The following is a 14,089-nucleotide window of genomic DNA, read 5'->3' on the forward strand; positions in this document are numbered from 1 at the left end:
GCATCCTGCGTACGATGCAGCATATTGTGAAATTGGCATAGAAGACTCCGAGCACAAATTATCTGGTCTCCGCATCATAATTCCTACTGATTAGCTAAGGAAATTGCTAAATAGTAATAGCTACCATTGTGCTATCAGAAGAATAAAATAGATACCACCTATCACCTCCAGTCTGTGGAAGGAATCCCATGCCCCTTTTTACTTTGGCAGGAATCTGTTCTTAAAAGATTCCATAGGAAATCTTGTAGACAGGGAGAGCCAGTAATGCTTTCTACCGTTAATGACATCTCTGTGTTTGCAAAAGGTATCACTCACATTCCGTTTGTTTTCTTAATGAAGGACTTGCCAGCATGCTGAATGTATTTTGTATATGAGATTTTGTATATTTAATTTGTAATTAAACTGGCATCTCGTGACATCTCATGTGTTGGAATATTTGACCGAAATGTTTTTTATTTAAAAAAAAACAAAACTTTGAAAGCCAAAATATGACATCACTGGAAACTCCCAATTCACCAGCATTAAATAAAGCTGGAGTAAAAAGGGACAATGCCAATGTGGCTTAGTGCACACATTTAGATGTTTTTGTGGGCGGGGGGGGTGGGGAAAGAAGAAAGAATTAGGGGTTACAAAATCGGAAATTAAAATGCAAAAGAAAGAAAACAGATTACTAAATTAACTATTTTCGCTGCAGCACTGGTAACCTCAAATCAGCTGCATTGGGATACTGCATAGGAACCAGGAAATGTGTCTCTGTCTCTCTTTCTAGCCAAGTCTTTCTAGTCTTAACCACTCCCATCACCGTCTTGCAAACAAGCCACAATCTTGCAAACAGGTACAGGCATAATTTTGTGTGCTTACTTAACTTTGTGCATGTAAGTAGTCCCATTGAAACTGGACAACCCATTTGTGTAAAGATAAGCACGTGCCTAAGAGTTTGCAGGATCACGGCCTGTAGAACCAATGAGGGCCAAAAGCATAATTGAGTAGGCTAGTTTCACTGTCAAAATGACACAGAGAAACTTACAATCAAGTAGTATAAATGGTGACAAATTGTAGCAGAGCTTTAAAATTCTTTTGGTTTTAGCGATCTAATGTATTATGGGAAGAAAATGTAAATACAGATCTATTTACCATTATATCACTAACATTATTATCTTGACACGGTTCCTTTAAACTATGGGGAGGTTTAATTCCATTATACTTTACCTCTTACCAATGTGGTCCATCTGTAATGAGCTGCAGCATCTCCAGAGGACCAGTAATGAGAAAAAAAATGAAGATCCATGTAACAGCTTGGAAATGAAATTCTGTATCTAATTGTTGACATACTCTCTTGTTCCTCTTAGGGCAAAGGTGAAGAAAGGTGTGAATATTTTCAGCGTAAGAGCCAGCAGCCCGTACTTATGGGACATTAGAGAGAGCGTGGATTATACTGGGAAATATGCACCAGCTGTCATTGTTTGTCAGAGGAAATCTGCTACCTCGGAAAACAGGTAGGTCATTTACAATAGTTTTACATTTTGTAAATGAGATAATTTTGCTTTTTCAAAACAGATGTATCTGCTTTGCTATGGTAATTAATAAAACTTTTATTATAGTTTCTAAATACACACAGTAAGTGTATAAATGGAAAAACTGATGCTGTCTTTAGTTTAAAATATTCTGCTTACTGTACTGTATATACTCTAAATCCATTTTGATTGCCTAAATGAAATGAAAACTACCAGGAAATGTTCATTTCACAGTGTTTAAAAGGACTTTCCTCATCTCTCTGAATTTAGTTCAGCCAGATTGTTTAGTCTTTTCAAATTATTTGCTTCTGAACTGGTCAGGCATTATATTAGTGGCTTGTTAATTACAGTCTTCAATTTGTATCCTTAGCTTTTGAGAAGGAACTAAGAAACACATACCAGGCTTCAACCCATGTTTTTGTCAGTGAATTTTTAATCCACATTCAGAGAAGTAATATTCAGATCTTAAGTTCACGTGATAAAATAACTTAGGTAGGACACTGACTCCAAAAACAATATTTGATAGCAGTTGTTCCAGTTTCTAATCACAGTTGAGTGTTTTTAAGAATAAATGTTTGATACCTTTTTGTTTCACTTCATTCACTGTTCCTGGGTAAGCGTGGAGAGGGGAGATCATGTTGGTAAGGAGCTAACTGGCTAGAGATTTGTTATATTAATTATTGTTACTATTAAACTTGCATGATGAAGATGATGGTCAGATTCTGAAGTAATTTACCTGCTGTGAAATGCCATTAAAATGTATTGGGTTTGCACAGGGTGCAAGATTTGGCCCGTTTTAATGAAAACCCTCTTTACCTCTAGATAAACGGGAAGCTTCGTGGGTCTGGAATATAGGAAGGAGGGGAAGGGGGACTTCCTTTACTTTCCAGACATAAATCTGTTTCCCCCCACACACTAGAATTCAATTTCAAAATCCCCCCCACAGCCCCGCTGATATGGTATCCTCCACTTCCTCCCCTAAGCCATATATCATCTCATAGCTGGCTGAATTTTAGTGGCTGGGGAAGGAATCTATATATGCCCAAGGTCACAGCCTTTTCCTCAATAAAAGAATCAGAAAGCTTCTTAAAAGGCCTGATTCAACGTTCACTGAAGTCAATGAGAGTCTTTTCGTTCATTTCGGTGGGCTTCGGATCAGGCCCAAAGCAATTATGATAGTGAATTATCTCCCACCATCTACCCTTCCATCTTTTGGGGCTGTGTTCTGCAGTGCAGCACAGCATTTCTGCAATGCAGTGCAGCGCAGCATGGGGGGAGGGATAGCTCAGTGGTTTGAGCATTGGCCTGCTAAACCCAGGGTTGTGAGTTCAATCCTTGAGGGGGCCATTTAGGGAGTTGGGGCAAAAATTGGGGACTGGTCCTGCTTTGAGCAGGGGGTTGGACTAGATGACCTCCTGAGGTCCCTTCCAACTCTGATATTCTATGATTCTATCATTTCCCTGCTTCTCTTTCAGTAATGGTAAAATGTAGTGTGTTATCAAGGATGGAACAACATTTGGCTACTTATTCCATTTCAGTGTTCTCCTAAGCCTAAGCATTCAGTGCCTGCCCTTAAAATGTGCCAATTTTCATTAGATCATTACATAAGGTTAACCAGTAATTGAAGTATCTTCCCTATCCTTCCACATGCTGACTATAGGAAATGACTTAGTAGTACTGCAAATATGGTAGTAATGTGATTTAGGCTCCAGTCCTGCAATAAGCTCTGCATGAGCAGACCCCTGTATCCCAGCAGAGCATCATTATTATCAAGTCTGTGCCCATGTAGAGTTCAGTGCTGGTTTGGGGCCTTAGTTATCTAAGGCAGATGAGAACAAAGATTAATTAGGGGGAGCTAGTCAGGCTTTTAGATTGACTAGGTGGTATCCAGGCCAGGTCCTCAAAGGTTCTGGACCCAGGCTGCTTATTGTAAGAAATGTAACTCAGTATCTATTTTGAATTTAATTAAAACACTTATAAAATCAAGAAAACATATCACCAAAGCTAACCTACTACTACCACTAAACTAAAAATGGAGCATTACAACAATCAAATCAAGATCAAATTAGACTCAGTACTGGACTAGAATTACACCCTCAAAATAACTGAGTGATCAAATGAGTGCTAAAAATAATCAATTCTTATGATGAATTTTAAAGAGGATTCTAAGAAAATAACTGTCCACTTGTTTTTAAATCCTGATTAAAGAATTTTACCAAATTTATCAGATCTATCATTTAAATGGTTAAGTGTCTTAACACTGAAATCAGCATATTTACCTAATGTCTGGACCACAATTTTACAGCTAATTAAAGCTTCCTTGTTAGACTTAATTTCTTGTGTGGTGGCTAAAACTTTCCTTCCCCTCCCTCCAGCACAGATACCATAATACAGACCTCAACAGAACACTGCCCTGAGATTTCTACTACTTTGTGCTCATTGTTGAGCGAGACAGTTTTGTCACTTGTGCTTTTGGGGCATAATTTTGCATCACTGAAGGAGTTCTGGATTTACACTGCTGCGACAAGTCAGACCGGAAGTCTGTGGTGGAGCAGGGATTTGGATTCAGGTCTCCTGAGTTCCAAGCATTCTTCCTTCTTGTGGCAGCCCAGTTTAGGGAAGCAGAAATGCTCAGCTTCAAGTTGCTTATAGGGCAACTCTAAACCTGTAAAAAGTTTCTGCTGCCCAGTATGTGCTCAGACACAGAGTTCGTCATGTTTATTTGGGCAGATAATATACGATGAATAATGAAACAGAAACCCAAAAGAGAAACCGACGGATGGCACAACTTGATGCTTCAATCAATTTTCAGCGTTTCCCAAGTCAAAGCATTTCTGAGTCACTGATTCATTCATAGAGAAAGTTATTTCTATAAGCTTTTTTCTTGTGGTTTAGGTGGAAATGGAGGGAATTTAAATAGAGGGTTGTACAGTGTAAGGACTGTACAGATGTTACAGGTATCAAACTCATCTACTAATGATAGAGGTCATGATTTAGTTTGTTATAAATTTATACTTGCATGAGGGTGAATGTGAAGAATCGAGGAGTGGGGGGGGACCTTATGGTTGTGTCTCCATTAATCTGGAATGTTGTCACCAGCCTGTAATAAACAGGGCACTGAAAACGTCAAATGATATTTGACAGCTGTGTTTAATTAGTTATTCTGATACAGACTCATAATATTTGCTGTTAATATTCATTCAAAAACATCCTGCTGGCTCTGATAATATTTATATGTTAATCCTGTTATGATAAGCTTTTAGTGCCAAAACCTCTCAAAACAAAAGAGTGATATATTTCAAAACTTATATAAAGAAATGTTCAGGCATCCCGTTAAGTTTGTCACTTGCACAAGTGTCTCCTTAAGCCGTGAAATTACACCTGTCACAGTAAGTTAGCTTTATTAACACTATTTCATGATCCATGTAAAACTATCAGGATCACAAAAGCATGGAATCTCAAGTTAATTAACATGGCCACCTTTGCATTCATGGGATCAGATCTCTGATTTTTAAGAGTAATTAAACAATATGTATATAGAGTCTGAAAAATTTCTAAAAGAACTCCAGAAGCAAACAACTTGATAAGAGTTCAATATTTAACTGTTATCCATTCTGCATATTTAGCACTGTTAAACATGCAAAGATAAAGAGGAATTATTTGCCAATAGGAGCTCACTTCCTCCTCTTCCTCCTCATTATAATGCTTGATCTTACTCCTAAAAGTGAGTGGCAAAACAGGCATGAGTAATATTTAATAAGGAAATCAACATGCTGAATAAGGCATTCCTAATATTTTAGATTTCATTTACATATTAACCAGCATAGTGACAAAAAGAAGTTTTCAAAAGTAAAACAAAGTCCAGAGCTTTCGTGACTGCAGGATGTCAGATGGAATAAAGCAAAAATAAATGGGTATATTTGAATGGGACTTTCTAGATGATATCACGGTACTGTCTAGATGAGTTTATTTCCTCCAATCTAGACAATGGTAAGGACAGATTTGAGTTTTTGTATTGCCCGTGTGACCTTGGACAAGTCATTTAGTCTCTGTGCACCACAGTTCCCCAGCTGTAAAATGGGAAAGATAGCTACTCCCTACCTCATCGGAGTGTCATGAGGATAAATACATTAAAGATTGTGAGAGGCTCAGATGCTACAAAAGTGAGTGCCATAGGTACCTGAAATAGATGACAGTTAAAGCTATAAAGCGACTCTATTTCTGTTTAAATCAGCGGTTCTCAAACTGTGGGTTGGGATGTGTAACAGGATCCATGACCTGCCCTTCTTCCTGGTGCCCACTTGCTGCCCCCAATAAGGCTCAGAGGCTTCAAGGTTGTGCAACATCCCGTGTCTTTATTTATTTAAGGTTATCCCACCACTAGTATCTATCTATATACAAGCCTGACAGGATTAGTCCCCTCCTTTACAGGCAGAGTCAGCCTTCAGCTAGGAGGCCTCCGATTCCCTCCCTCCCTGACTGACTAACTGACTTCTCCCTGGCTGCCCCTGGCCTTCTGGCTCCCTCCCAACCTTTATCGCCCTTGGCTTGTCAGGCCAGCAGGGTGTTGCCAATCCTCAAGCCGGCATCAGGCCTTTTCCATCAGCCCCAATCTGTTTCCCCTGATTGGAGCTAACTGAGCAGGGGCTAATTAGGTGCTTCTGCACCAGCACCCTGCTACAGACCCCAAAGTGGGTCACGACCCCATTTTAATGGGGCTCGGGGCCAAAGCCCGAGTCCAAGGGCTTCAGCCGTGGGCAGCAGGGCTCAGGTTACAAGCCCCCTGCTTGGGGCTGAAGCCCTTGGGCTTCGGCTTTAGCCCCCTGGCCTGGGGAGATGGGGCTTTGGCTTTGCCCCCCTGCCCAGGGTAGGCTGGGATCAGGCTTAGGTCCCCCGTCCTGGGGTCCTGCAGTAATTTTTGTTGTTAGAAGGGGCTCACGGTGCAATGAAGTTTGAGAACCCCTACCTTAAATCCATGAATACTACATTTTGTCAATTGAATGTATATTGGAGAATTCAGGATATTTTTCCATCCACCCAGGTCAAAAATAGGGGTGGGCAAACTTGGAAAGTCTTGGAGAAGTCTGGATCCAAACTAGGCAAATCTTCTTAGTCCCCAAATTCAGTGAAAATGTAGCCAGGCTTTGTCCTGAGATTTCTAGTACTTTGTGCTTATTGCTGGGGAAGAAAATTTGCCAAGATGGGGTTTCTTACGATTTTTTACCACTTATACTTTTGGGGCATAATCCTGCACCCTTGAAGGAGTTCTGGATTTACACTGCTATAACAGACTGTAGTCTGAAATCTGGCCGATTATTAAGGGAGTCTATGGGCCAAATTCGGCTTTCAGCTGCATCTGTGTGGCTCTCACTGAAGCCAATATGTGATAATATGTATATGTTAATCCTATTAAAATAACAGCCTATCACAATTCCTCTTTGGCTGATGGCAGAACTTGTCCCTGTGTGTCTCATTTTCCATGAAGACATATCCTAATCTGAGGTACTTAAATTTTCTCCACGGTTATCCAAAGAATATGAGATAAACTAAATATTATCTGGAGATAAGAGAAGAGGGAGCATATGGTAACAGTCCCTTTGATTTACCTACACTTCATGTTTATTACATGCAGTCTGGGATGTTTAGTATCCCGCATTTCTCGTTTTCAAATCAAGTATGGAATCTCACGTTAAATTATTTAACATCTAGTTTTGGTGTTATAACTGCAGTGAGTTACTGCCTCGTTCCTGTACGTGTTGCAGCTGCCATTACATTTGATAAGGTCTCTAGGGTGCTGTAATCCTAAAATACTGTGCGGCTTTCTCCGCTGGAGCTACAAAAGAAACAAATTTGACATAAGTAACAGTCTAATAGCAACAATAATTATATCACGTGGGTTGCTGGTGTTCATCAAAATGCTTCGTAAATGTGGTCCAGCATTGTAGATCACCAGGGATGTTTTTTTCTCCAAGCTCCGTTTTCACATAGTTTTACCCACCAAGTATATATTAACACTAAGGGAGAGAAAATGCTCTGTTCAGTAGAATTACCAAAACAAAAACACTCCATGGTATGTGTCCCATCCCATATGCTCTAGTTGATCTTAATATAAATACGTGGACTTGAAATTTCAGTGAGCAAATAGTAATAAAAGCCTTATGGGCTTTTGGACTAAATATACCTAGTATGTCATTGCAATAGTTCTACAAGCAACGGGAGGTTTTCTGTGTATGTGTAGGTAATTGTATGACAACCTAAGAGCATTTTTTGTTCTCCAGAGGAAAAACCCCACCTGCGTGTGTTATGTTCAGAGAGATCTGCTTCACTTTGCATTCTTTTGGTAATGTAGTTTTCCACGTCAGATTTGCCTGCCTCTTTTTCAAAGCTCTCCATGGACTAATCCTATTGCCCTAAGCTTATGTCCACCTGCTCCCTGAGCTATAAGCCATGGCCCAGCACCTTCTGTAGTCATTTTCACCAGTGCAAAATCTGCTACAGCTCTGGTTTGTAGTGTTTGCAGCACTCTGCACTGGTGTAAATAGCTACACAAGGTGCAGGGCAATGGTGCAGGGTAATCTCTGGCCTCTTTTCTCTACTGCCTTGACTTTCTGAACATATATTCAGCTTGTGTCCCAGCTGATCTCTTTGGTGCTTTACAAAATCCTCCAGTCATGCCTTCCTTGTTTTTCCTTCTGATGCTCTATGCTTGGGGGACTCATTGTCACTTGGTTTTACTCTGTTTATCTGAACCCAAGATCTTGAGTCACTTCACCTCTTTAAGCCTCCTTTGTTCTGCTCTGGGCTTGCAATGATCCAGTAGCTGAGAGCAGAATAAATAGGGTTGCCAACTTTCTGACTGCAAAAAACTGAATAGCCTTGTCCCGCCCCTTCTCTGAGGTCCCGCCCCCACTCAATCCATCCCCCCTCCCTCCGTGGCTCACTCTCCCCCACACTCACTCACTCGCTCATTTTGACAGGGTTGGGGAACAGGAGGGGTGAGGGCTCCAGCTGGGGGTGCAGGCTCTGGGGTGGGGCTGGGAATGAGGGATTTGGGGTACAGGAGGGGGCACCAGGGTGGGGTCGAGGGGTTCAGAGCGTGGGAGGGGGCTCTGGGTTGGGGTAGGGGGTTAAGGTGCAGGAGGGGGTGAGGGCTCTGTCTAGGGGTGAGGACTCAGGGGGCTGGAGATGAGGGGTTCAGGGGGCTGGAGGGAGCAGAGGGAGTGAGTATGGGTTGTGGGCTCTGGGAGGGAGTTTGTATGTGGGAGGCGGCTCAGGGCTGGGACAGGAGGTTGGGGTGCAGGAGGGGGTGAGGGCTCCAGGCAGGGCTTACTTCAAGTGGCTCCTGGAAGGGGCCCGCATGTCCCTTTGGCTCCTAGGTGCAGGGGCAGCCAGAAGGCTCAGTGAGCTGCCCCCAACCACAGGTGCAGCCCCCACAGCTCCCACTGACCACAGTTCCCAGCCAATGGGAGCTGTGGAGCCGGCACTCGGTGCGGGGGCAGTGCGCGGAGTCTCCTGGCTGCCCCTGCACCTAGGAGCTGGAGAGACGTGCCGGCCCCTGCCGGGAGCCGTGTAGAGCCAGCCTCTGTGGCCATCTGGACTTTTAGCGGCCCGATCAGCTATGCCGACCGGAGCCACCAGGATCCCTTTTTGACTGGGCGTTCTGGTTGAAAACCAGATGCCCAGCAACCCTAAGAATAAGGCCCACTTTGCATATTGCTTTGGGAGTGTGACTAGCTACTGATGAGTGACATAGAAGCTGTGACTGTCCTGATGAGGACCCTGTGACAATCACCACACTTTAGTCCTCTGTAGCCCAGACTGCAGTAATGTGTTCTGCTCTGGGCTGCCCTAGCTGTATACTTGGAAGCTCCAGTCATTGCAGAAAGTAGTTAGCTACTTCCTGAGTGGAGCAAGATACAGTACATAACACTTGGTCTAGTCACTGGCTTGCTTTTTGCATACAAATGCAACTAAAGACATTGCAGATTACCTTTAAATGCTAAACAGTCTGGGCACCCGACAGCACTTCTTGATTGGAACCCCAGTTATGTCTATTACATTTTACTGGGATATTCTGACTGTCAGCTTTTTGGGGAGTAAAACTCTTCTGAACCAGGCCCAGCCTTTGGGATTTCACTTCCCTTGGTTGTCCGGCTTCAGGGTGAGCTACAGCACATAATGCAAGGCTTGTTTAATTTTGTACACTCGGTTTATGTTCTAGCTTTGGTTGATTACACGTTGTACTTGTAACCTCTCCTCTGCTGAGGTCTGCTGACATGAACCAGGAAACAGCAACTGTAGCCCCTTGTTGAGGGCTGCGTATGCAATTTGTGGTGTTATATAATTAATTTTTTTAAATTGTACGACATAAAATATTAAATAAAAAATGTCAATTTAATCAAATAGCTAACAAGATTTTCAAGTGACTAGTAATTTTAGGTGCCTTGATTTGGGGGGCTCAAAGACGCCTTAAAGGGGCATTTTCATAAAGCATTAATCACCTGCCCTTTGAAAATCAGGCATCTTTAAGGTGCCTTAAATTCAGCACTCCAAAATTAAGCCATGTAAAATTACTAGACAGCTTTGAAAATCTTCCTCTAAACCACTATTAGGATCTGGACTGTATTAAATCAGGGAGAGATTATATGTTAATTTCATTCTGAAATATCAAAGTTCAGTTTGATTCTCTCTTCCCAGGCATTTAGGGAGAGGAGTGATCTAAGTCTCCCTGATTTTTTTCATCAGTTATAAATGCCCCTTCTCTGGCAGCTCTCGAGGCCCACAATGCACATCAGTTTGTTTTCAAAAAATTAAAAAACTCTATGCTGTTCCAGCCATCTGACTGTTTGTTCAATTGTTTTGGTGCCCTGAAAGTATCATATAGGTCTCTCCTCAAAAACGACATTTGAGCTCTCAGTATTTCAGGAGAGATTAGGCAGAACAGTTGCAAAGCCTCAATTTCTTGCTTAAAACTTGTATTAAGACTTTAAAAAAATATTGATTAGTAGCTCCTTAGCGGATTCACATGTCAGTTATGCCAGTGTAAATCTGGAGTACCTCCAGTCTCTGCAGTGGATTTCTGTCACTGTAACCCATACAGAATTTGGCCTGACTGCTTCACTCTTCTCAATATTAACCTCTTTTCTATAATTTTCATAATAAAAGCTCTATTTTGTTCATCAGGAAACCATCTTTTCCTTAAGTATGTCTTACTAGTGCTAATGTGTTAGAGAAATGCATTGTGCCCATCTTCTTGCCGCAAATCTAAGAGGAAGAGATGAAATATTAACCAACAAATCTTAGACAAAGGCACTATTAGGGGACTTTTTCTACCTGTTTGTTTGAATGAGGCTCATTCATTTAAAAAACAAAAAGAGTCCAGGCAAACACTTCAAAGGCATGTAGATAAGCTCTTGGCATGTTGGAGGTGGACCTAGTATCTATAGCCAGGACATTTAGATAAAGAAGGTAGCACAGGGCACTTCAGCTGTCATTACAAAGATGAAGATTTCTTTTAATCTTTGCTGAACTTTAAGGTGCTTCAGAGGGAACATAGCAGGGTTTTTTTTGTGAGCACAATGTTATTACAAATAAGGTATAAGTGACAATTAATGTTGAATTGTTAACATAATCTCTTGCAGCATTCTGCAAGAAAAAGGATTCTTTCCCTGGTTCAGTGGAGTATTGCTCTTTTCAAATGAATTATTTGTAATAACTTATGTTTGTATAGCACCTTCCAAACTCCAAACGGTTTGCAAATGATGGTATACAGGAGTTACTTCAGTGGTAGGGGCTTATCACCATTTTTAAATGATTAGAGGTGCGAACACCTCTGAGGTGCAACATACATAACTTAGCAGCTCACAGCAACAATATTGAACAGCTTAGGACAATGAGCTTGTGTCTCCATTCCGCTGAAGCCTTTTTACACAACCTTGGTAACATAAAGGGACCTTAGGGTGGTGGGAGGGTCGGGAGCAAGAGAGTGGATGAGAACATCCCCCTTGGAAGGGCCTCCCAGCTAGTGAGCTTCCAGCCCACAGCATAGTGGTTTCTTGGGTTATTACCAGAATTCACTGCAATATAGCCATTCTCCACTGCCCTGGACCCTTCTGGGGCAGTAGGAAGCCAAGTATAAGTAGGTGCAGCCCTGGGTGCCTTCTGTGAGCCCAGAATATGTGGGTTTAAAGCCAGTATTGTCCCACATCTTGTGTCCCTGTCCCAAGTGCAAGAATGGAGTAACTGAGAAGCAGGCCCAATGTCTCCTTTATGCTGGCCCTGCTACATCTCCTAGAGAGAAAAAACCCAAGGTTACTGTGTTTCACTGCTCATTGCAGGTGTACAGGCAGCTACACAACCGATGAGCCTGATCCAAGACCCAGTCAAATGATTAAAGATCAGTGGGCTTTGGGTTAGGCCTGATTTGCCCTAGAAGCTGACTTCTCTTTCCTGTCTGGCACGCTAACTGAGTGTGTTGCTGTGACAGTCCATGACAGTAAATAAGCCAGTGGAACTGTTGGAAAGAATGACAGTCTTGATGTTGGCCTGATAAAGCCCTGAGCAGTTATGTTCCAGATTGTAGTTGCTGACTCTCCACCATCTCCATTGCTAGAAACCAGCACTCCCTCTCCATAGCTGTACGTCAAGCCCTCTGAAAAACATTTTCACACCACATAAAATGTCAGAGTAGAAGGCAACCTGAGAGAGAATCTGCTTAGTTCAGTTTGGATCAGTTCCATGTTCCACAAACACTATGAAACCTGACCTCATTTCAACAGTGACCCTGGGGTGGGACTTTGAATGGAAGGCATTTTGGCTTCAGGCAAAGTGTGCAGTGCTTGTAAGGCAAGATTAATTTAATTTCCTGTCCTATCTCATCTGAAAAGAGGGGATTAGAGGTAGAAATTTTTTATCAGAAAAAAAATCATCATATATTTTTGAATTAAATTGTATTGATTTTTTTGTATGAACAGAAAACAAGGATACAAGCATTACATATCTCTGTACCCCCAAAGAAAAGGAAATCCCGTACATGCTGTTAAGTATATAGCAAACCTAGTACAGTACCTTAGTCAAAAAAATCAACTAAGAATTTAAGAGTGGGAACCCCTAACATCATCGTCATCATTGTCAGTTACTGATTTAGCTCAAGAGGTAGAGGTCTGTGGTGTGACTGATAAGCAATTACATTACATTTTTGCAGAGGATTCTGGGTTGAAACTCTGCTGATGACCTGTGCTGGAAAAAGCAGCATATGATCATGTCATTGAAGATTGTATTGCAATGCATACATGGAGGCAGAAATAAGATTGCCTGGGTCATTTTCATACATTTTAAGGAGTTCTCATGGCACACAAAGTTCTCTGTGGCACAAGATGTTGGTGATCTGACTTGTATCCTCTGGAGACCTGAGTTTAACTCCTTCTATAAAGTTAGCTCAGTAGCCGACTGATTGTCTGACTGGGCTGGAATGCCAGAGCTTGTCACTTAGGAGCCTCACAATGATTTTTCAATCGGTCATCCTAAATGGTCAGCGCCTGTAAAATCAGTGAATAATACGAATACTTCAGGTTTTTATCACCTTCATCAGAGGGTCATGCCACAAGTTATAAGCCTCAAATGCTCCTGTAAAATGGGTAAGCCAAGTGAATGATGCAGCAGTTCTCAAACTGTGGGTTGGGACCCCAAAGTGGGTCGCAACCCCGTTTTAATGGGGTCGCCAGGGCTGGCTCAGACTTGCTAGGGTCTGGGGCCGAGGCTGAGGTCTGAGCCTCATCACCTGGGGCTGAAGCTGAAGCCCAAGGGCTTCAGTCCTGGGCACTGGGGCTTAAGACTACAGGCTCCCTGCCTGAGACTGAAACCCTTGGGCTTTGGCTTTCACCCTCACCCTGCCACCCGGGGGGCGGGCTCAGGCGGGCTCAGGCTTCGGTCCCCGCTCCTGGGGTCTTGTAGTAATTTTTGTTGTCAGAAGGGAGTTGCAGTGCAATGAAGTTTGAGAACCCCTGGAATAATGTATTTGACGAACACAATTGAACCCTAAGTAACTTGCCTAAGGTCAGGCATTGAGTCAGTGAAAGAGCTGACGATAGATCAGAGAGGGCTGCCTCCTTGTCACCTGCTCTAATCACTGGCCCATGCGGCTGGGGTGCACATGCAAAAATTCTCCTCTACTGTGTTTTTCTGCCGTGTGCAAGTAACAAAAGACATTTCCAACTGTTTGGATACATTCATACCTATTTAACTTCCTTATTTTTATCCAGGTGTTGTCCAATGCAATAAATATCATTTTAGTGTGTGTGGGAGGATTTTCCTCAGGAACCTTCAAGACTCATCGTCACCAGGCAAGCACTCTGTGTGTCTGTGATAGTTAAAATTGTGTTCTCTGAGACACTGATAGCCCCAGATCCCTTCCTCACAATTGTAGTGGGACAGGAGGAGTTTACTACTTATTGAAAAGAGAGAGAGAGAGCATCCTTCAACCTGTGGAAAATCTAATGTTAAATCTAAAGATTCGATGTCATGAGCAATTATCTCCAATTTTGCTGTGAGTTTTCTTTCCCTTGGGGGATATCCCC

General features: G+C 42.3%; 1 protein-coding gene across 3 annotated transcripts in view; it reads left to right on the plus strand.

Moving 5' to 3' along the window:
• LOC311531629 (transmembrane protein 132D-like) overlaps positions 1-14,089 on the plus strand; it is a 386,634-nt gene that overhangs the window by 164,058 nt on the left and 208,487 nt on the right. For all 3 annotated transcript variants that reach the window (XM_084649164.1, XM_084649165.1, XM_084649166.1), the window contains one exon: positions 1,350-1,496. In XM_084649164.1, coding sequence (XP_084505290.1) covers positions 1,350-1,496 — 147 coding nt within the window. The remainder of the gene's footprint in view (positions 1-1,349; positions 1,497-14,089) is intronic.

This window comes from Lepidochelys olivacea (assembly GCF_965140295.1).
Source record: "Lepidochelys olivacea isolate rLepOli2 genome assembly, chromosome: 15".
Classification (NCBI taxonomy): Eukaryota; Metazoa; Chordata; order Testudines; family Cheloniidae; genus Lepidochelys; species Lepidochelys olivacea.